At 41.1% G+C, this 24,648-nt stretch overlaps 1 protein-coding gene across 1 annotated transcript in view; it reads left to right on the top strand.

Moving 5' to 3' along the window:
• LOC141802436 (gamma-aminobutyric acid receptor subunit rho-2-like) overlaps positions 1 to 24,648 on the top strand; it is a 58,556-nt gene that overhangs the window by 22,626 nt on the left and 11,282 nt on the right. The window contains exons 3-6 of the mRNA XM_074685999.1: positions 8,556 to 8,623; positions 18,435 to 18,658; positions 18,747 to 18,829; positions 22,090 to 22,230. Coding sequence (XP_074542100.1) covers positions 8,556 to 8,623; positions 18,435 to 18,658; positions 18,747 to 18,829; positions 22,090 to 22,230 — 516 coding nt within the window. The remainder of the gene's footprint in view (positions 1 to 8,555; positions 8,624 to 18,434; positions 18,659 to 18,746; positions 18,830 to 22,089; positions 22,231 to 24,648) is intronic.

The following is a 24,648-nucleotide window of genomic DNA, read 5'->3' as shown; positions in this document are numbered from 1 at the left end:
AGATCTTTAAAAGCACCTGCAAAAAAAACCAAAAAACCCTTTTCTATAACTGAAATATCTCCGTAGTGACCGCTTCAGACTGAAGACTTTAATAAGCTTTAACGGTTAGCACTCCTCAAAAACTAAAAGTCCCTCCTCTAAAGCAGCTCCCTGTGTTTTTGGATTTATCATCGTCCTGTAGCCTGTAAATGTAACTTTCTTAATTAAAGACTTTATGAACTTTCACGCAGCGTGGGGAATAAAAGTCCATAAACACAGGAACTCTAATAATTAGCCTGATAAAAAATTCAGGAGCTGAATAAATCCCTAAACATTGTTAATAAAATGTTTGCTTTTATGTCAGGCGTGTATGGATTATGTTTTTTGTTTTGCTTTTACAGAAGAAGTTAAATGACGCTGCAGGGGATCAGTGGAGCTTTATGCAGATATCAGTGTGTGTTGTTCTGCAGCGTCGTGTGTGTGCTCAGAAACAGCCTGTTTTACATTCTACTTCACAGTGTGTGCTCCTCTCTGATGCTCATGTTCAGTGTGCTGTGCGTGTGTGTGTGTGTGAGTGTGTTTGTTCGAGAGAAAAGTGGAAAAGAAACACTGAACTGAACTTTTGTGTCAGTTTCTATGCAGATGACACACACCTCTACACTGTAACATGGAATTTTGCGTTTTTGTTATTCTAGCAGATTATTCTATGTCAACATGGCCAAAGATTACTGAAGTTGTTGTGATAACTCTTTTAGCCTTTGCACACCAAAGGCGACGTAAATAAACAGCATGAAATATCCAAATAATTGGAGGCATCATATTCAATCTCTGCAGCTATTCCAAGCGATGTCTTTGTAATCGTCATTTTTGTAGTTTTGTGTCTTTAATCGCAAAGAACTGGGTGCTGGGACACAAACACAACTAATGTTGAATGTTTTGGTATATGAATAGTCAACAACAAGCGTTTTCATTGGTTAGAAGTGTACTTATCGCAAGCGAAACTTTAAAGGAATCAACCTCGGTCGGAAAAAATAAGAGCCACAATTTTGCTCAGTGAAATAACATTTGCTGGTGTGAAATTTTGCATTGAAAAACAGGTTTGAAAAAAATAAATAACGTGTGCAAAAAAATGAGTGTCTGGTGTGCAAAGGGCTTTAGTAATAAGTCAGCATCATCTCAACTACAAAATTTATTACAACTTGAAAATCTATGTCCAAATAAATCAGAAATGCTTGTCGACTTGACAATGAAGGGATTCAGGCGGGTGTGAGATGAAAAAGTTATTACCCATAATGCTTTTGTGAGTTGTGATCTAAAAGCTTTGTCACCATGAGTGAGATGGGGCGCAGTGGATTTGAGAGCCTCAAACTGTTTGGTGAAGCTGTAACCTACAAGTTACAACTTTTTTATCACTGTAAAGGTTTTTGCACAATGAGTACATTTTTTTCAGATGTGTTTTTGGATCGGTAATCCGACAAAAAAAAAAAAAAGAAAAGAAAAACGTCACGCCTTGCACACTGAATCTGATGCGTTTATTTTGTATTAATTGCTGAAATTTGCAGTACGAGAGAAATGGAATCATCAAAAAGTGATCAAGTGATCCTGAGCAGCGGCTGTCAGCATGTTTTAGGCATGCATGCACGGGAACACACACATAGACACCATCCCACACACTCATTTACACAAGTCTACAATGATCATCTAAATAACGCCTGAAATGTGTAGAGAAAATATGTCAGAAAATATGAAAATGTGATGTTGCAAGTAGCCTACTGCGTCTCTGACTAACCAGGAAATGAGCTGGGTTGATGCAAAAAAAAAGAAGAAAAAAACCCAGAATAAATCGAACCTGTTCTGAAAAAAATAATAATTGACTTAAGTTTTGGGGCGAGTGTGCAAACATGATTGACAAAACATGGGAAACTATTTTTCAACTTTTTTTTATCATGTTTGTCTTGGGCACTGCATTCTCTGATCCTCTCCACGATCTCTGTCGATGGTGCCGCAACACATCCTCAGTAGGAGTGTGAGCTGCCTGAACTTTTCTGACTTGCAGCGTCTCGCGTCTCTATCATCTCACATCTTCTCCTCATATCTATGCTGGGCTCTCATCCAAAGAGAGCACCGCTCTCACCCACAGTTGTTAACGAGCAGGATTTTGATTGAAAAGCTCCGACAGACCCAGGCCTCAGACGCCAATGGCCGTGAACACAGACATTTTTATATTGACCAGTTGGAGGACCTGTACATCGCAATGGCATGTCACTTTACACATGCGCCGCTAACCAACTCAAACAAAGCCGAGGTGACAACAGGAATGGAGATTACGATTGCAAGTGAGGCTAGCAAATTTTTGCAAAGGCCTTTGAAGGCAAGTTTATTTACAAACACGGTTATTTGTAGCCTGCAAAAAAGAATTTTGGTATCACTGAAGCTGCTCCAGCAACATATCATTTTACAATTAAAATTTTTTTGGACAAGATGCCCTGACTTAAGTTTTAATCAATCACAATACAAATGTAGATTTATGAATCTTCTATTCTTCTTGTATTTGATAAGTCATGAACTAGAATTTATGTCCTAGAATTCAGATTCTTTATTTGGGGACTTTAATCAGATATGAGATTAAAATGTGATTAATTAGATTAATTAATTGAAAATCCCATAATTAATTAGATTATTTTTTTTATCGCCTGTCAGCACTAATTGTAACATATGACACATTGTAACTTAACGTACTACTTGGTATATGGTGGTGTCGCATATCATCATATTATATGATATTGTTTTATATTGTATTTTACTGATAATATCACATCGTATCACAACATATTGTAAGTGATTGTATGCTATCATATCATATTTTAACATATTGCATTGTGTTGTATTATATGGTCATATCATACAGTTTTGTATTGTATCATATTGTAACCTGTCTTATTACACTGAATTTTATTTTGTCCTGTGATTTATGTCTAATTTATATCACACTGTATAATTCTCATGTCTTAAATCTCTCTGTATCTCCTTTTAAAATTTATTGTTGCCATAATGCTCCTTTCATAGTGATAGTCTTTTATTATTCCTCTGCCCTTGAGCTCTTTGTTACCCTATTCTGAAAGCTGTCACACAAACAGAGTTCATTATCCTTTTAATAATGATTATTCTCCCTCCACTACAGCACACAGATGTGCTTTCAAGGGTTACAAAAGGCAAATGGCGTTATGAAGTGGAGCATTTCGATGACGCATTCGTGGGTCTCATCTGATAATCGGTGTAGTGGAATAATTCGCTGATGCTGTCAGCCTAAAATAGCAAAAAGGAAATCTTCTGGCAGAGCCACACGTGTTTTTTTCATGAGCCTGATTGTCCTGCTTGAACACACACAAACCTCTCTGTATCAGCCTCAATCTGGAGCTCAGAAACAGACGCTTTGTAATGGAACTGGAGGAGATTCACATCTCTGTGTCTCCTTTGAAAAGACATCAGCTGTGACCCCACAGTTCAGCTCAGCCCTGGTCCAAGTCTAGTCCTGGCTGTGGCTGCAGACCCTTCCTGCTACGTTAGCACCGCTGGTCCGAGCGTTTAGCCCAGCAGGCGCCTGGTGTTGTATCCCCTGAGATGATTTGTCAGGCCGCGCTCGGGGATTGCAGAGTCTGGCACGTGATGTGTGACATATGGTGTGAGTAAGAACGGGGAGGACGCTGACGACAGCTGGACCAGTAAATACCCCTCCACCCTCCATCCTCCATCCTTCTCTCTCTTCCAGGTAGCAGCTTTGTCGTGCTGAGTTATGTAAGGCTGGCACCCTCTCTGCTGCTCAGATTAACAATACTACAGCAGCCAATGTCACTCTAATACACAAATATAGAGAGGACGTGTGTGTGTGTGTGTGTGTGTGGATTTGTTTGGGTATTAATGAAACAGATACCAGGATACTCTTCAGCTTCACTGGAAATCCCAAACTGACCTTAAATAAATCGTCCTCCAGCCGCTCGGCTCCACACACGGACAGATTGAGGAGTGGGCCGAGCTGCTCAGTGAAGGCTGCTGTAAATGAAATGATTGGATTATCAGCAGGATGCAAACGCTGTAAAGCAGCTGAAAGTGATGCTTTTTTAAAGAGAAACCACTGAGCGTGTTGCTGAGGCTGATTGCGGTGAAATATTTGTCTCACTGTGCAGCTTTCTTCATCAGTGGCGTGCAGCAGGATCACACATTACACTTCTTAAAAAGCAAAGTGATGCAAACTCCTACTTACATCCCCACCACAGCGCGCCAAGCTCCTTCAGCTCCACACGCTGAAGTGTCCTCAGGCAAGATACTGAATCCCAAATTGCTCCTGAGGGCATGGCCTCAGCATGTCGGAGAGTGTGTGTGTGATTGGAATAGATCCTGATTGGTGGTCTGATTCTGGGAGCTGTGAGTGTGTGTGAAACAAAGTTGAATCCAGACCATTGACTTATTGAACCTGGACTGACTGTGGGGGGAACTTTTGATTGAATATGCATATTTATAAACTCTGAATGTATAAAAACTGAACAATGTGCCTTGATTTCCATCCAATTTAAGCTTTCAAAAGCTTTTCAAAATATAACGAATGAATAAAAAAACACTACATAGTCCCCTCCGATAATATAAAAACACTAGAGGAGCCTCATTGGTCAACACAGCTGTCAACCAACCATCTTCTCGAAAATCAGAGAATTATAACAAACAAATCAGCATGGAGAGAGCTTACAATAATGACAGAAACCATGTCTGAGATCTTTTACTCACCATTTCTTTTATTAAACACCTGCAGTCACGTGTCCACTGTGACTTATTCACCACAGTGGAAGAAGCAGTGTTGGTGTTCAGCTATGATGCTTTTGAAAGGGTGACAAGTGCCTGAAAAATTAGACATAAAAGTGAAAGAGAAATAAAAGATAAATGTGAGGAGGACAAGATTAAAACCACAAAAGTGTGTGAATATGCAATAAAAGATTAGGACCATGTTAAAGAAATCAAAGTACATTTAATAGATCTAATAAATTTGTGAGAATCAAGTTGTAAATATACGAGAATAAGGTTGTTATTTACTCTATAGCTAGGCTGTCATTAGAGAAGTAGTAACCTAGTAGGGCAGAAATATATCAATGATATTTCAATCCAGTATGAACCATCAAGACCACTCAAGTTATCTGGATCAGGTCTGCTTTCAGTCCCCAGAGGCAGCATTCAGCTTCTATGCTCCAAATATCTGGAACAAACTGCCAGAAAACATCAGGTCTGCTGAAACTCTGAGCTCCTATAAATCCAGGTTGAAGACTCACCTTTTTACAGCTGCCTTTTATTAGAGCATTTTAACAATTCCTCTTAATAACTTTTCTTTGAAAAAAATAAAAACAAACAAACAAAAATTGCAATTTTGCAACTCATCTTAAAATCTGTTTTAAAATCTATTTTAACTTTTTTTTTTACCTTCTTTTAATCTTTTTATTTTACTATTTCTTATTCATTTTAATCTGCTTTTAAATTGAATTTCATTTATTTATTTATTAATTTTCAATTTGTTCCGTCTGTAAAGCACTTTAAATCGCCTTGCTGAAATGTGCTATATAAATAAGCTTGCCATGCCTTGCCTTTCAAAAATGAGGACCATGGAGTATCTACTAAAGTTTTTCCAAGGCTTCACAAATAAGCCAAGAAACTGGGGCTTTGTTAGGAACGTTGATAAAGTTAGAAAGATAACCACAGATTACAGGGGTATGTAGCCTAATTCTATCATTGCAAAGTGCTGCTATCAATATTATGTTAATCATTGCCAGAATAATGAGTGGAGAAGTGTCTCACCTGAAAGGGGCCCATGGTGTAAAAAAAAGTTTGAGAACCCCTGCTTTAGAGAAATAAAGGTTGGAGATGGCAACAGAACAGAGTTATCTCACTGAACAAAAACGTCAGTGGCTATGTTTAAATGCAGTCAATATTCAGGTTAAGGTCAATAATCCAGTTTCTGAAACAATCAGAATAACCCGTTTACATGAGCATACAGGGTTATTCCTGTCTACATTGTATCCTGATCACAACAGGGACATATGGACAACATCTCAACACACAGAGAAAGTCATGATGCAATGTGTGTCATCTCAGCTTTGTCTTTCTATGCAACTGGGTTACTGCTAATATTCTGAATATAAAAGGGTTACTGACTGCATGTGAACGCATCCAGTCACTCAGAAAAATGAAGTGAGTCACCTCGAGCACTCAAAAGCCAGAAAGAGAAACTTGGTGCTATCGCTCATTTCATGTGGCCCAACTGGTTCCTTCCCTGACCAGTTTCTGTATTTCAGACATTGTTGTGTTTAGCCAACAGCAAAATGTATCCTCTCCTTCAGTTATAAGATTCATTTACTCATCAGATAAAATCCAGCTCCACTTGTGTTCCTACTTTATTTTCACACATCTATCTTGTTCATCAGTGTTGATCACTGAAAGAAACTGAAAGAAAATGTTCTTCTAAAGTTCCTTAAGAAGTAAGTCCTTGAAAAAAAAAAAGTCTTAAGACATCAACACTTGATTGGATTTCAGTTTCTAGAGTGTTGAGATTGTGTTTATAAACTCTATAAGTGCTGCATAATTCTCTTGAAAACTGTTTTGGCCCCAGCAGAAACCTCACACAGCAACAAACAAACAAAAACAAAACAAAAAAAATATTATATATATATATATATATATATATATATATATATATATATATATATATATATATATATATATATATATATATATATATATAAAGCCTCTGGGTTCTAACAGGTGGAGTGGAGGTATGATTCCCCACAACCACCCACTAATTCTACCAAGAGTAGACAAACTTAGAAATAGGCTTTTAACAATGGTGCAGTTGCTTGGTGAGGGGTTAACTCTGAATGAACAATTCTACTTAAAGATTAAATCTCACAACTCTTGTATAAAATCACTTCCCTCAAAGACGCACAACCACACACCCTCTCACAACACTCAATTCACACAAACCAAAAGACAACCAACTGAAGGTGTTGGCCCTTTGGTGTAACACACCAAAATGAAGGAAATACCCTCCTTTTAAAAGCTACCTCGGCTGATTGAGCACCAGCTGGGTGCACTGAGAACAGGTGAGCTGAGTGAGAGGCTCGTTAGGAGTGCTTGAGTCAGAAACTACCTCCATATGTATCACTGTCAAAAAAAAATCCAAATTTACAGGTTATTAACCTTTGATTTTTTTAAGTATTTGTTCTGTTTTTCAAAAAACATTACATTAAACTGTAAAATTACAGCAATTATCTGTAAAATGCCAACCTGGATGTTTTTAAGGTATGATGCCAGGTGAACCCTGTACCCTCCTCCCTTATGGTCACAATTCACTGTTAAAACAAAAAACAAACTGATACAAACTATAAAAACACAGCTAAAGCACTGGCAGCACAGTTTCCAGACAGATACTGTAAAATTACAGTCAAACACTGTAAAAACATGGAACTACATGAAATAATTGTAAAAATACAGGACTACACTGTAAAAAAAATGGTAAAATCACTGGCAGCAGAATTATGATCTAACACTGTAACATAGAACTATGTTGAAAAAAAAATTTTTTTTTAAAAAGGAAAAATACAGGAAGCAATTGCTTTTTGATCAGAGACAAATTTAAAAAAAGAAAAAAAAAACAACAACCTCCAAACAGAACACACTGCCCTACTCCTAAAAACACTTTCCTCTCATGCATCACTGGTCATTTTGTTCTCCATCAGTTTGTGTCCTAAATTTCACTATTTTCCTTTTATTTCACAGCAAAGTGATTTTTATGACGGTGCCTGTAACCATGAGTGAGGAGGACACACAGTGGATTTGAGACCCTGCTATACAGGGGGCACAGCATGTTTGGATGTTTGTGCTCTCTGGCGCAAACAGGCTGTCTGTGCTTCAAGGAGTGGACAAGCTGTCTGTGCTTTTTTATAAACAATTAAATACAGTGTTTTCATTTATTTTTTTTTGACTGTTTGGAAACTTTGCTGCCAGTGCTTTTACTGTTTTTTTTTTTTTTTTTACAGGTTTTTTTTTTTTACAGTGTGTGCAGAAGTGTTAAAATCTGCAGTACCAGTGTTGTCCTGAGGCTGTCTGCAGAAATGTCAGAGACTCCAAATACAAAAAAAAGATGACTTTTTTACGGTGTAAAAAGAAAACACATTTACAGCCTGGTTCATGACATCACAAGTTTACCCAATCAGGGGCACAGCTCAGCGTCAGCTGACTGACTGGCATTTACCCAATGTAGTGGTTTTAAACTCTGCGTCAGAAACAATTGGGTGACATCACTACATTTATGTGTTAAACACTCTATGTTTGGACCTTTGCTGTGTTTTTTCTCCTCAATCACAGTCATGAAACAGAGAACCTGACAAAAACAAAGGTTATCATTGGACATTTGCAAAACCACATCAATCAAGACTGACGTCTTAAAGTTTTTATCTGTAAAAACTTTAAGACGTTCATTTTCCTGGTGCAGTTGTTCCCCTGTGACTTTAATGAACACCCTCTCATCTGTTTGTCTGCAGGACCAGCCGTCCCTGTGGGAGTGGACGTGCAGGTGGAGAGTCTGGACAGCATATCAGAGGTGGACATGGTAAGTGGCTCCTGTGTGTGTGTAATGACACATGTGGGATGAGTGTTATAAAAAGTATGAGCGTCAATCTGAGCGCAGAGGGAGCAGAAATCTGCAGCAGGAACTGTAAAAAGCTCATTAAAGTCGACTCGGTTGGGGTGTATTAGAGGAGGATTAGTGGAATCACTCTGACTTAATATTCAATCAGGTTTGAAAGCAGAGACTCACAAACGGAAAGTAATGAGATTATAGATGAAATAGAAATATCATTTATTTATATTTATATCTTTATTAATGCTTTTATTTTGGTGGATTATGACTCTGTTGACCAGTAAATCTTTGGCAGATTGAGTTTGCAGATGTGGAAGTTGCTGACTTTAAAGAGGGGTTCCTTTATTGTGTCCCTCTGGTCCCCCTGTAGAAGCTGCATATGATTTACAGTTTTAGAAAACCTGCATTTCAGCCTCTGTCTGAAACACTTTGTTTAAGCTGCTGTCTCTTTAAGGCTCCCTGCTCCACAAACCCCTTCTTCCCTCTGATTGGTCAGCCCTCTGGAGGCCTGCTGGGGGTGGAGCAAAAGGCAGACCTTTGTGTTTCAGGCCCCTCCAATGGATCATGAACCAGTTGTGAGATCTTTATGTTATGACCTCATCATTTCAACAAGTTCTGTGAAGATCTATTTTCTTCTCTTCTTAAAATCAGTGGAAAGATGTATTTCCCAGTGCCTGTTGACTACATACATCAATTCACACTCACTGTGTGTTTAGTCTGGCAGTTTACATGACACCAGGCAGCTGGAGTCACAAGAATGAGGAGTCCCCTCGCTTCCCAAACCATCACTGAGCCTCTCTTTATTCTTTTTTGAGCTGTGAAATCTCTAATCTGTTGACTCCTGATCTGGCCCCACTTATTGTGTTGGTTTGTTGTTATAGTTAAGATAAACATGATCTGGTTTTGATATGGTTCATTTATTTTGAAAGTCACTGGGTGTTTTTAGGTGGTTTCTGTACATGACTTCCTGTCCTGCTCAATTTGATTTTTGTTAAATTGACATGTCACACTTCAGGCATTCATCAGAATTTGGATTGGTGCTTATTTGCTGGGATCTTTAGTTGAGATGCAGCCAGACCGTAACAGAGCAGATCCAGGATGAGATGACTCATTGACTTGAACAGAAACCTATCTAATCCGGTGCCGTGACGGAGCAGAGCAAAGCCAGACCAGAGACGCATCTGGTGCGTTTGGGCAGTTAGGCGAGAAAGCTTGAAGCCTGGTGGCATCCAGCTCCTCCTCTGATGATAATAAGATAAAATGTAATGTGTTGCATTTAGATAAAAGTACAAAAATCTGATACCTTAGTACAGGGTTGCCCAATCCAGGTCCTGGGGTACCCCTGCCCTGCATATTTTATATGTTGCCCCACTCCAGCACACCTGATTCAAATGAATGGCTCGTTATCAGGCTGGAGCAGAGCTTAATGATGAGCTGATCATTTGAATCAGGTGTGTTGGAGTCGGGAACATAAAAAACATACAGGGCAGGGGTACCCCAGGACCTGGATTGGGAAACACTGCTTTAGTATATCAGAGTGTAAAAGATTAAACCCTTTTATGTGTGTCTCAATGAAACTAAATCTTTCCCTGGATCAATATTTTTGATTATGTCAGTAAACCATGTGCGTGTTTCTTGACACATTCAAGACGTAAACATTTTCAGTGCACTGTAAAAAGGGAATCTTTAATCAGTTGAAGTGATGTAATTTTTTTAATCAATCCAACTCAGTATTTTTACATTAAGGTTTCCAATGTATTTTTATTGATCGTGTCAACATTAAATTCTGCGTAGCTAGAACTAATGAAAAGAAGTAGTTGGACCAACTTAAATTAATTGCTTCAATTGGTCACACCTAAATAAATTAAGTTCTTTAAAATGGAATTAAAAAGTTCATTGAACATAACTTAATAGTTCAAATGAACAAAATATTTAAATTCTTCTCAAATCAACATTTTGCATCAATCCAACTTAAAGTTTTAGGTTGTTTCAACTCAATAATCTGGAAAACCCAAAAGGAAAAACCATGGGTGAGGAGGGAGCACTGTGGATATGAGACCCTGCTGCACATTTAGATACCACGCAGTGACATTAGCCACTTTTACATGGACCCAAATATTCCGCTTGCATTCGGTTTATTTGCTCAAACGGAAAAGAATTTAACCTTTGTATAAACCTCATTCTGAAAGAAAAGTGCCAATCCAAATGGACATTTAATCGGTTTCACAGGGGTGGAATATTCCTTTCCCCAAACCGATTGAGGTATCATGTATCCACTCAAACGGAAAGTTGTCAGGGTAAGTTCTTTCAGCGCATGCTCAGATATGACGTAAAACGCAACTAGAGACATTCCTCAACTCTAAAAATGGCGGCGAGCCGTCAGCACTGGAGGAAAGTTTGTTTTTGAGCCAAACTTTGAAAGAAATGAACATAATTTCAAGACTGGACGGACGACAAACTTGCAATACGGAGTATTGCAACACCGTGATAAACAAACTGTCGTCCTCCAGCTTTGATAAATCTTGTGATGTTTACGTTTTTCTACGCATGTCGCATTGACTATTCTGTTTGATTACAGCGGCGCATGTAGACCAGAGATTGGAATATTCCTTTCCATGTATACTAGTGTTGTTGGAAAAGTCATTCAGAAAGATGAAAAACTCCTCATATAACTGTGGCTCGTGTGTCTGTGCTCTATGGCATGGACCAGCTGGCTGTCTGTGGTCCACTGCACTAACTGGCTGCCTGGCAAAATCAGATCAGACCAGAGGTCAAAAAATCTGTAGCAGGACATCCCTATTTTTGAGTGACGTGACGACCTGTCTGTCCTGCAAAGTTTTCTTAGACGGTTTTAAACAGAACCAACTCTGAACTGCCACCAGAGCCACTTTAGTGAGACAGAGATGAGGAACAAAACAAGAACTTTCACTGGATGCTGATGCTTCCAACAAGTGAGCTACAGCCAAATTTTTCACTGAGCCAAAATAATCTTTTGAAAAAATTCCAAAAATTTCTGTCTCTCCTTCAAACCTTTTTGTTCCAAAATAGATCAAAACATAAAAAATTCCAGGTTTGAATAAAGCAGAAGAGCACACACGCTTTCTCTAAACACGGGACACTTTTAATTGGAAACACCAACGAGCCCAAACATGACTAAGAGCTGGCTGTCCTCTGACTGAACTCGGTGTTCACTCCCTGGTTTTGTCGGCGCTCTGTACTTGGAAAGAACAGATTAATTTATGATTTTAGTTTCGAGTAATGAAGCTGCTCTGTTCAGTTGGATAACCCGCCTCTGAGAGCTCGTCTGTAGGATGTTTATTCTGTTCAAAGTCATCCTGATGCATGTTGAGTAATGTAATTAAATCAACCTTCTGTTCTGGAAACCAAAATTGGATCCAAAAACTCAGTGGTCCTGATGTTGTGTAAGCTCCTGTTTGCGTGGACGGCTGAGGATTACTTCTAATTTGGATCCCAGCGTCGTGTGTTTAATTGTTTTGGAACGGAGAACAGGGAAATAAATAATGATTCCTGACAGCGGCTGCTTTTAATGACATTATGTCATGTCACAAAGCTGCTGGATGCTCTGCAGTGACACCGCAAATTACCCTCTGCTGTGTCATTTACAAACGGCAGGTTACGCAAAAACAAGGTTTTCAAAGCACGTTGGGACAGTGTGTCCAAAATCTGGATTTACACATGTGACTGTTTAACTAACGTGAGACTGATTGAAGGCCTGGCTCATAAAACTGGTTTTAAAGACCCTTTAAAGACTTAACAAGTGACTTTGACAAAGTCTGACTTTATAAACAGACGTCATTTCAACACATTTAATTTTTTCATTCAGTAAGGCTGTGTAGTGTTGACTCAGCTGACTGAGTTTTTCTTAACTATGATTTTAAAATGCATTCGTATATTTTTTTACTTATATGCCCTAGACTTCATTTATTATCATTATTTCTCACTCAATTTTAATGTCAAGTTTGACTCATTGGCTGCATTTGACATCTAGACATCAGCTCAATTACAACCATTGGCTGTGTCTAAAGTCTTTTCCAAAAGGTGTAGGGTCTGGCAGAGCTTGAGAGATCAGCATTGTTCTGAGGAGACGATGTAAGATGACATAAAACAGCAGACGTTGCAAGCTAAGAAAGTTTAGGCTGCTAATACTCAGAGAATGTGTCGCAGTAGTTTGGAGAGACAGAGTGTTAGGATTGTAAGAAAAGACGACAGAGGTCATGGAGATGATCAAAGGACAGAGCTTCTGAGATGGGCGTGATCTAAATAGTATTCTTTCTTTGTTTTTTGGAACAAAAACAGCAAAAGAGACATGAAAGAAGAGTCTGCTCGTCTTTTGGAAGTCGCAGATTTTCAAACCTTAACATATTCATATGTTTTGGAAGGATTCGCCGCAACACATAAATATCCTGAAACTTGCCTCAGGGTGAGGTCACACTGGCCATCGAAATCGTGCTGTGCTTAAGCACAATTGCCCCCCCCTCAGCGCTGTCCCCCATCTGGAAACTACGGCCAGCGATCACACTACCCTATATGAACCAGAAATGAATGGGTATCACACATGCATATGGTCTGCCCACGTCATCATGAAGTGTCTGTTTACATGAAGTGTGATGTCATCAGAGTCAGGTGTTGGGAGATTCATGTCGGTGCAGTGACAATTTCTTGCCAAAAAACAGTGCAGAAAGTGCACTAAAAGCTCGCCAGCTCCAACCTGGTCTATTCTCGGCGCAAAGCGAAGTGCACCCTCCGCAGCTGTAGTTTGGTGACAGGCGCACATGTCAATAAAGCCACAGAGGCAGGTTTCCAGAGTGTCAGGCACATTTTAATGCAGTAAACAATCACAGCAATCGCTATTTAATGTAACTGTCTGAACCAGCATATACATTTGTATCATTATTAACTGTCCCGTCACATCTGATGTCAGATTAAAGCCGTTTGTCATAATGGAAAGTTAACCTGACGGCAGCTGGAAGTTTGATGCACATCTTACAATTAAACAATAAACAGCCTTAACATCTGATACTGAGTATATATCTGGTTCTCTCATTTCATTTAATTCAAAGAAAAGAGGGAGAGGAAAGACGAAGAAAAAACAGACAAAATAAATGTATGTCACTCAGGATTTACCCGTGATTTCCCATATTTCTCTGTTTTAGTCTTTATTTTTAACGTGATCTAAAAAGATGGAGTACATTATTGTAAGGAGGATGAGGTGGAGACACTGGGAGAGTATACAGTGTATCACCAAAGGTTCTGCTTGGCGATGACAAACCAGGAGTGGATAAGCCAGCTGTGTAACTGCCTCTTAATCTTTTTACTCCTATTAATGACACAGGAACAGATTACATCTGTCCCGGGAGCTGGCCAACATTGTGACGCACTTCTTGTCCTCCGATGCGCCCCGCTGTCCATTCTTCTGCTGCAGGGACAGCGGCTCTGACCATCTCGGCTTCCATCACTGTTTCCGTGGTGCCGGGGATCACTCAGACCAATCAGACGCTGCGCCTCGGCTGCAGGGCATTTAAAGGCGAGGAGAGGCGCTCATTTGATTGGTGAAAACAGCGCTCGGCTGTGTTAAACCCACTCACGGCTTTTCTCCTCCCTCTCTGCCATTTGCGCCTTGAGTGCGCCTCTCTTGGCACTGCAGGAAACTTGCAGTGCGCAGGTCACACCTGGAAGAGCAGGTGCCCCTGCGCTTGCGCCTGGTCTAGGAAATTAGTGCCCCAACTCTTTGCAGGGCCAGAGCAACGCATCGCCTATGTCAGGGGCTGGGGGCGGGGCTCCAGTGACCAATGATCAGCGGTGATTACACATTCGTTCTAAAAAAGGAAAGCTGCAGAGTGAGTCATCTGTTGTTTTGTTTTTGTGTCCTCATTGATAACTTTAACCGGAGGTGAAATTATAGCAGCAGTGCATTGTCACTCTTATAGATCAGTTCTGTACCTTCGTATTTAAGGCTTATTTATGGCTAGATAGTCTTGTGTTATTCATCTTGTATACATGACAGGATGTCACTTCAGTCAAATTTCTCAGCTCATTGCCCATGATAGAGTTCCACCTCGGTGTGTTCACTCACACACACACACACACACACACACACACACACACGCACACAAGCACTTTCTGTGTTGCAGACAGTCAATGAAAATAATGTAAAACAAACTTCTGCCAATTTCTTTATTGTGACACAATGACTTGGCTCCGTAATCATAGGAAACCAAACCAGTTCTTAGCAAGAACATGATTACAACCAACACAAACACCGGAAATTGGGGAGCACTGGTGGAAAGAGGATATCAGAGGAAACAGGGTTTGTGGAGCAGGGAGCTCTAAAGAGACAGAAGCTAAGACAAAGTGTTTGAGACAGAGGCTGATAGGAGAGTTGTTTTTTAAACACCACTGAGAGAAAAATAGGGTTTATTTTCTTTAAAGAATGTAAAACTACTCCTGAGCACTTGAAGGACAATAAAAGATGAACTCTCGTATGAAATACAGGAAGCCTGGTGCCTACCTCATGTACCTCGTGGCTAATGAGGATCTTAGAAATAAGTATTACTGGGTAATGAACAGTGAAGCTAGTATTTCTGCAGAGAGTTCGCCTGATGTTCTTTGTGAACTTGGTGGATCTCAGGTTTTTGTGGTCCTAAGTGTACCCAGATTTCTAGGAAATACACCTCCAAGGCTGTAAATCTGTAAATTTGCATAATTGGATGCAGCCAGAAGGACAGAAAACTTACAGTAATGTCATCCACTCAGCAACTTCCATCTCCAGTTTGCCCAAATGAGCTCATCAGCTGCTGAGGGACGCTGAAGCAGCAAAACCCTCTGAATGTGTGCATTAACTCCAGCAAAGGTGAATTCTGCAGCTGATAAACTCAACTTTCAATCCGTCGTTAACAGAGGGTGTTATTACCATTTCCAACTTTGGATTTAGGGACACTCAGTACATCTCAGGTCTCGTCTTCTCACTCCCTCAGCCAGCACAGCCTCAGTGTCCTGATGTCCTGAAATCCTGCCTGACTTATCTCATCAAATAATACCAAGTTTAATATTTGCTCTTCCTGTCTGACGGCCTCAGTGCCCTCTGCGATGTCTCATACGTCTAGTTTTTATTCAGAATCGTCCTCACAGGTTGTGTCCCTCAGATCCGCTCTGTCAAACATCTGTACTCCAGGATTCATGGCTCCATGCAGAGACCCACATCTCTCATTAGTAAACCTGCTGAGCATCACAGTTATAGCTCAGCACCGAGGCTCCAACACACCCCTGAACTCATCTTAAACCCAAAGTTAGTTCAGTGACCGGGCTCAGAGTGAGATGTGTCAATGCAGCTGTTCTTCCTGCTCTTATGTAACAGGACGGAGGACAACATGCAGACCCCTCCTCTCTGCACAGGAGTAGAAAGCGAGGAGACGGGGTAGTGTCGCACTAATGGATGCTGTTCAGTTAACATATGTTCAGCTCTTCTCTTCCACATGTGTGTTTAGCCATAAAGAATCCATATAATCCAGGATCTGCGGCCGTGTAATCCCACCACAGCTCGGTAAACCAGCAGAGTCCTCGCTGTGAGGCTTAATCCAGATCAAGGGCCGAGGTTTGGCTGGAGACCACAGACATGTATACAGTTTGTCTGGCTCCTCACACTGGAGACTCTGAAACTTCAACTTCCTCTTTCTAGTTTGTTTCTCTACCCAGTTTCTACCTGTTCAGTCGTCTTAAAGTTTGGATTAGAAAAAAACTGAAAGGAGAGGATGATGGACAATGTTTGTGAGAATAAAATATTATTATTATATTTAAAATCTCATTAATTTACAGCTTTTTTTCAACAGATTTGCTTTTCTCATTGCCTGACTTTGAGGGCCTAAGCCCAGAGACAATGGGGTCAGGGAGGATCCTGTTGTAACCCAAAGAATTTGGGCCAAACCCAAAAATAGCCAACAAAGAGGCTGACCTATCCTGGATCTGTATATTTATGGCCAGGGACAAAAAACTAGATTGGGGTCATTCAGGATCCCCTTGTAAACCTCCAGTTTTACTTATTTTCATGACTTTTTCCTGAAAATCTGACTTTTATTTATTTTTTATAAATAAAAGTCCAGACTTTTTTTTTTCATTTCTCAAAAAAAAAGTGTAACTTCTATATTTTCTTTTTTTTTTTTACTCTGATCTTAAATGTTTCTCTTCCTCTGTTTTTTAAAGTTATATTTTGTCTATTTTCATTATCTTTTTTAAATCTATTTTCTCAAAATGAATGACTTTTAATATGACTCTTCTTCTACTGTTTTTTAAGTGCAAATTGACAATCTTTTTTTTTTTTTTTTTTTTTTTTTTTTTTTTACCATTCTTTGACTTTTTTCAATTGAGGCTGTTTCTCCCCTTAATGTTGTGACTCTCATCTTCAAATATCACTTGGCTTCTCTGGCCTTTTCTCATATTTGCCATTCCTCTACTAAGGCGTCGTCATCATTCAAAGGTTTATTACTTGTTTCAAAAAGCTTGTGAAGAAAATCAATGTTTTATTTGAAAATATCCATTTAAATATTATATAAAAAAAATTAGAAACATTTGATTTTGTAAGATCAGTAAAAAAATAACAGATGACAATTTTTTTTTTTTTTTTTTTTTTTTTGATCTGGTGCTGAATCTATTCACTCATTCATTCATCTTCTATATCACCTGTCCTGTTCAGGGTTCACGTGGCTGGAGCCTATCCCAGCTGTTACCAGTGCTAAGCCAGACACTGGTGACAGTAACTAGCACTAGAGCCAATTTGGTGGAAAGAGGTATCAGAGACAGACACTCAGATCTGCGGGCAGTGTGCAATCATCAGTTTACCTGGTGAGCATGTTTTTGGACTGTGGGAGGAAGCTGGAGGACCCGGAGAGAACCCACACATACATGTGGAGGACATGCAAACTCCACACAGAAAGGCCCACCAAATCATTGGTTTAGTGATTGCTGAACAAAGGTTCTTGAAGCAAAAACAAAAAGGAGACGTGGTTTATCTTCATATTTTCAGGTTGTCAGTAAGACAAAAACGATGACTCAGTTTGAAAGACAATGCATGTTTCAGAGCGCCTCGTTGTTCTGGGGAAGGGTGATGTTATCCAGCTGGGTCTGAACCAAAGCAGTCACAACTTTTATTTCAAATGTCCAACCCATCGTTTCTGAACTCAGAAAGATCTGAAAAAGCTGCAGAAACATTCATAGAATACAAAGTTCCCACCATAAATGACTGAGACACAGATTCAGCAGGATTAGTGTCATCAGAGACCTCTGTGTGACCTGAAATATGGTGGGTGAGTTTGACTTTACAAATAACAGACGTGGTCGGTGTGCACAGGATTAGAAACAGACGTCCCCCACAGTTATTAACAACAACATTACAAATTATCAGAGGTCCCCAGGTGGTGTTAATACAGTGTGAACAGGGCTTAACACACTCGAACCACTCTGAGGAGAAGATGTGGACAGATGTGTGGACGTAAAACAAGAAAAGACATTTCATCAGGAAGCTCAGAGATGAAGCATGTCTGCTGTCTGCAGTCTCAGTAAACAAACACAGAGACTGACGGTCGCCCCAGATAAACCAGGGGGACACAGAGTGAGAGTCTGATCATCGTGTTTAGGTTTGACGACACATTTTCAGCCAGGGACACCTCACCAGGAGCCGGGTACTGCTGGGAACAAGTCCAGATCTATGCCCTTGATCCAGATGCTGTCTCTGAGTCTGACCCACCTCCTCCCTCCTCTTCCCCCTCAGGACTTCACCATGACCCTGTATCTGAGGCACTACTGGAAGGACGAGCGCCTGGCCTTCCCCAGCACCACCAACAAGAGCATGACGTTCGACGGGCGCCTGGTGAAGAAGATCTGGGTGCCCGACGTCTTCTTCGTCCACTCCAAGAGGTCGTTCATCCACGATACCACCACCGACAACATCATGCTGCGAGTCTTTCCTGACGGTCACGTCCTGTACAGCCTCAGGTGAGGACACACACTTCCCCCTACATTAACACACGCACACACCTCCATCCTAAGCATGTACATTTACACTCTGCTTTCACTCCTGCAGGGTTACTGTCACTGCTGCGTGCAACATGGATTTCAGCCGTTTCCCGTTGGACTCGCAGACGTGCACGCTGGAGCTGGAGAGCTGTGAGTGTCTCTGGTGATCTGTAGAGTTGAGGAGAGGTAGTGCGTCATGTGCTGCTTGTTACAAAGACCTGCAGGCTGCTCGTAGAGTATGACTGAGTCTTTAGAGAGGTCTGTACAGAGGCCTTAGAAGCTCAAAACTCCATACTTAAAAAAAAAAAATGAAAATGAAAATTCAAACCAGCACCCATTTGATCAGACGGCTGCAGCATTCACAAAAGGGACTGGCTGTCCCACAACAATCCTTGGTCTTGGGCCAGAAACTGACCTGACATCAGAATCCTGCTGTGAGAGACAGAATAATGTTTACATCGTGTGGTGCTTTAACCACAGGAGCTTCCCCCAGGAACAAGGGTCTAAATACAGTTGACCCCTGAAAACTTGAGGAAGCCCTCTCTAGAGGGTGGTACTCTCCAGAGTCCCAGGAACATTAGGGGGTTCCTGCGCCTTGACGTTTCTGATTGGTGGTCCACCCTCAGTGGTTTTATTCCCTCTTCCCTTCACAATAAGAAGACCCCTCAACTGTGATGGATGTGGTTTAACAAATCCTAAACAATGGTCTTCTTCAGCCCCATTTCCACCAAGCGGTTCAGGACGGTTTGTCTCTGCCCACGTTACAGCATTTATAGTGACTGATCAGAGGACAGGTCCCAAATAACCAAGACAAGCCGTCCCGCTTCCGTAGGGTGCCAGACTAAACTGATCTGATACCAGGGGTGGAGCTACAACACTGCAGACCGTCACTTACAGTGTGACTGTGGCTGTATTTCTCCTGGTGGCACACAGCCTGCTCAGAAACTAAACTTGATTGCACTCTGTAACAAAGTGCCACATGGAAATCACAAAAAAGACAAATTGCTGAATTTCTCTCATTGTTGCTGTTTGTTTACTGTGTAATGTTTTTCTTCTTCTTTGGATTTATTAGTGGGTACACTGTGCCGCACTGTTATGGCAACCCATTGTTATTTGATAGATGCAGCTATCAGCATCTGGCTTGCATGCCGCCTACCACCAGGGGGCAGGGTTAGCTGTGGAAACACAAACAGGGCAAAGCTTAACTGATCCAACCCATACCAAACCGTACTGATCTAAACTGGACTGCTTGGTGGAAACAGCGCTTTTGAGTCTGATAGTGTGAATGTGTCTCTGTCAGCTCCTGGTGTTCCAGTTTAAAGAGTGACCCTGTAAACTGGAGACCTTCAGCTGAACGTGACAACAGCTGTTCAAACACCGGAGAGGTCCTGAGATTCAAGTTTAGTTTTACATGTTTGTCAAAGTTTCCTCGTCAGATAAGTATTTAATGATGATCTTAAGTCGTTTGAGAAGGAAGCATCCGAGGACTGGAGATCAATGTCGTCTTCATGCTTAATATGGCAGAGATCAACCAGTGTTTTCACCGGCCATTTGCACTCATTGCAGTGTCAACAAATCCATCTGCAGTGCAATAAATCACGGTCATCCAGGTCCACACTCCTTCTCACCCTCTGCTTGTTAAAGACGCGTGGTGATCCCAGCCCAGCACGGCTACAAATCACTAGCCAGACTCTTCTCCTCTGTTGTTCCCAAATGGTGGAATGAATTACCTCACTCTATACGATCCACAGAGTCCCTTTCTTCTTTGAGAGATGTCTGAAAACTCTTCTGTTCAGGGAACACTTGTGCACTTAATCTGACCCTTCTCCTCTTTGTCCTCAGGGGTAGAATGAGTCAATAGGTGTAAGACTCAGCTCTCATGACGTTTTTAGCAGTACAACTGAATGTTGTTGAATTTTGAAGTATACTGTTGCGGCAATTAATCGTGGTTTGCTGGCTTGATGATTATTCCCCCCCCAAAAAAAAAAAAAAAAAAAAAGAACACTTGCACTTAATGGCAGCACCTGCAGCTGAATAACTTGTAGCACTGTTGTTGCACTAACTAGGTTTTCCTTCCGTCTAAATTCTTGCTTGTGTTGTGCGTCGCTGTGGAGAAGAGCGTCTGCTTTTGAAACAATAAACTGTAAAACCATCACAGACTGAATATCCTCCATGCTAACAGGCAAAAATTTCCATTTGTACTCAGAATTGGGAAACAGGAGTGGGAATGATGTCATCTCCAAGAGCATCCCAGTTGCCAAGTCAAAAAACTTGCCACAACAGCAGTATTTATGTATATAAAAACATCAAAAATACCATATATACAGCTGATTTATGGCGACAAACATTAGTCAGAAATTCTAAAATAACAAGAATATAGCAGGAACTTAATTACTGTTTACCCCTGAACTCAGAATATCCCACTAGGAACTCGGGGATGCTCTGACTTTAAAGTCAAAAATTTCGACCTCAGGGGGCGCTCCTGTTGAGCCTTCCCATTCAGAACTCGGAAATTCCAACTTCTGAGTACAAATGGCACGCACCGTAACTGTAACTGTGTGACACACGAGGATGTCGGCCTCTCTTTCTACGATGTCATCTTTGCTGAATAGCTTTTTTCAATGTTTTACCTCCCTCTTCTGGTCTCATGAAAAAGTTCAATTACTTTTTTTTTTCTCCAAACATCACCTGGCTAATTTTTATAATCTTCATGTGTTGTCAGGGCTTGGTGAAAACACAGATAACAATGGGCCAAACACACAGAGAGCCACAGTATGACGACAGTATTATTTTTATCAATACTCAGAGTGGACAGATCAAGGGTGTGTGAACACCGTCACTGTTCTCATCCTGAACATTGTTCACCTTGTTCGTCACTCTGCTGGGTTTGCACTGGTCATATGATACAAAAATAATCAACCCTTCTAACGGATATATCTGAAATTGTTTCCTGATGTTTTTTTTCTTTTTCTTTCTTTTTTTTTTTTTTTAAATCAGCTCATTTTGACTGAACAAATAGATTTCACCTGGAAGCAGAAGAATGAAGACCAGATTTAAGGCTTGGTACATCTCTCTCTGAGATCGGGTGCAAGGCCTGATCCGGGACTTGTCATGACCCACTGTTTATTAAACATTACAAAAACTGAATTCTGAACAAAATGTCTAATTTCAAACTGTCTTATCTGAGGATATAACAAGATTCAAATGAGGCCTGAAATGGCTGTAAAGAGAACAAAAACAGCATAAAAGCTGAGAGCAGGAGCTGGTGGTAATGTGCGAACACATTTTTATCTGTGTGCAATAAAGAACCATATTTGATTTAAGCATATAATGTGTTTTCCAGAAGAGGAGCTCCATCCTTTTCACTGGATTCAAACAGCTGTACTCACGCTGTTTTCTCTGTCCTGTAGACGCGTACACAGATGAAGACTTGATGCTTTACTGGAAAAGCGGCGATGAATCCCTGAGCACGGACGACAGGATTTCTCTGTCTCAGTTCCTCATCCAGAAGTTTCACACCACCTCCAGGCTGGCTTTCTACAGCAGCACAGGTACGCTGCCAGGTTTACATTCACGTAAAGCTTGATAACACTGTGGGTGTGTTTGGGGACACTTCTGCTCTGCTTCACAGATTTCAGGTTCACCGTAAGGCTGAAAGAAGAAAGAACAGTCCATGAAGTAACCAGTTCAGCTCATTAACCAAGTTGTGTAATTAGACCTGTAGAAATCTACTTTTGTTAAACTCGTGCTAACATGGTGAACTTTCTCAGATATATTTGTATCTAAGCCGATGAAAGATTTTAAAACTCAGCAGGGACTCTGGGCCCAGAGGCGCGCTTACGGGTACGTTAGACCTGATTTTGCAGAGTCAGAAATAATCACGTCTGCAGAGTTGAACCTCAGTGAGGAAATCCACAGAACCACGAGGCAGGGCTGTCAAGGAAAGTTCATTTACATGGCATATTTAATGCACAAAGGAAATTGAAGAGCTTCACTAAATGGAATTCAAAGGAGATTAAAAGAGAGAAACATGCATTATGAAGTGAGAATCTCAGGATGGGTGGAAACGGTGCATACTGACCAAAAAAACTTTCAGCAGCAGAAACTGGGGTCTAAGTTTAATTCCTGGGTAGTTAACCCCTTTTCTCGGGGTGAAACTTTCCTAAAGTCCAGACACTCTGGGGGGCGTGGCCTCCAGTGTGAGCATTTCTGATTGGTGGAGTGTTTTTATTTCAGCCCACCAGGGGGAGCAGTCTCATCCCTGGATAACAGGCGAGCATAGAGTATGACATATGGGGACTGAACACACAGCTGTACAAAGCTAGACTAAGACCACATGAAGCTGGACTCCACATCACAATATTCACTTATCATCCACAAGAAGAAAACTTAGACATAAAACCTTCACCAACTCCACAATGATGAGGGTCCTTCACTCACTCTGGAACAAATCAACGACTGACGTCTCTGTCAGAGCATAGCAACTTGTATGATACCTAAAAAGAAAGGTGGCAGCACCCAGTGGTGATAATTGGTACTGCTATAGTATTACTACATCTAGACTCTGACTGTTGCCTGACTGACAACAATGACTAAACTAAAAAATATCATATCTGCTGACTGAGTGGAGACGGACTAAACATAGATGAGGTAGTAACATGGTTGCTCTTTAAATTTAAATTTTGAGCTGTTCCATCTCCGTCACGGCTTTTAAAATCCAGGTGTTTTGAATCCTCTTTGTAACTCCAGCTTGTGTTAACTTAATGCAGATATGATAGAATAAAACCAATCAAAACAACAATAACACCCACAGGTCTAGGATCGTGAAGCAAGTATTAAAAACTGTAGTTCCTTGAGTGTCCACTTGGGGCTGGCTGCAGAAACATCAGAAACCACATACACACCAAGCCAAAAAAAAAAAAAAAAAAACGTTAAAAAATGTTTGCAGCCTGTTAAAAAACATTTTTCGTCTCAGTTACTTATTTCTCTATTAGCACTGTACGGGATGATTTCTTTCTTTTTTTCTTTTTTTTTTCGATTCCTCATTTAAAGAGCTCTTATGCCGCGGCCACACCAAACGCGAACACGGGAATTTACTCGCGCGAATGGCCTGTCATGCGCCGCGTAAAAGCCCGAGTCTCGCCGCTGGACTTTTTTGACAAGCTGAGGGGCGAACGCGCATTAGCGCGGTACTGCGCATGTGGAGTAGAGAGCTCGTTCATTTAAAGACCAAAAGAGCAGCTGAAAAACAATGAGCTGTGGTTTCCAAAGCATGACAGGAGAGTGTGTGAAAGCTTTAGAGATCACAATCAATGCCTCTGCCTCTCCCTGGTAATCCACCAGCCCTGCTTGGCTGTTCCCTGCGATCTCATCCCCGATCCCCCGAACCTCCGACCCCCCGTACCCCTGACCACCCGAACCCCCGACCCATGTTCCCGGAGGTCTCCCTGGGGATAATGAAGGGGTGGAGGAAAGAGAGGAGCACAGAGAACTTCCATCTTTTCCCTGGCTCTGCCCCTGCCCCACTCTTTCCTCCTCTCTATCAGGCTCAAAACTCCACTGAGGAAAACACAGTCGGACTCAGTGATGACCCGTGCAGGCAGATCCAGCTGGGAACGAATGTTTTCAGAACTTACACTCAAAACCTGTCTCCTCAGAGACTTTCAACCAAGCCTGCTCCTTTTTTTCTGGTCTCTGTAGATTACACACGTCGTATCGTATAACTCTGGATGATGACACACCACACGGATTGTATTCTCCTCCATCCTCCGGCGGAGTTGGAGCCGGAGCAGGTGGCAGTTGCCCCCCAACATCGTCAAAACAATGACGTCATGGGGGAATATTTTGAACTCGAGCGAATTCGCGTCTACCGCCCAAACGCGTGAACACTCCAAACGCGTGAACACTCCAAACGAGTGAACGCGCCAAACGCGCCAAACGCGCCTTTGCATTGACTTTGTATGTAATCG

Source organism: Halichoeres trimaculatus, unplaced genomic scaffold (genome assembly GCF_033239565.1).
Source record: "Halichoeres trimaculatus isolate MK-OKI-2021-1 unplaced genomic scaffold, fHalTri1.1 fHalTri1_scaffold_13, whole genome shotgun sequence".
NCBI lineage: Eukaryota > Metazoa > Chordata > Actinopteri > Labriformes > Labridae > Halichoeres > Halichoeres trimaculatus.
The sequence above is the reverse complement of the archived record's forward strand: the minus strand, read 5'-3'. Positions and strand labels throughout refer to the sequence as shown.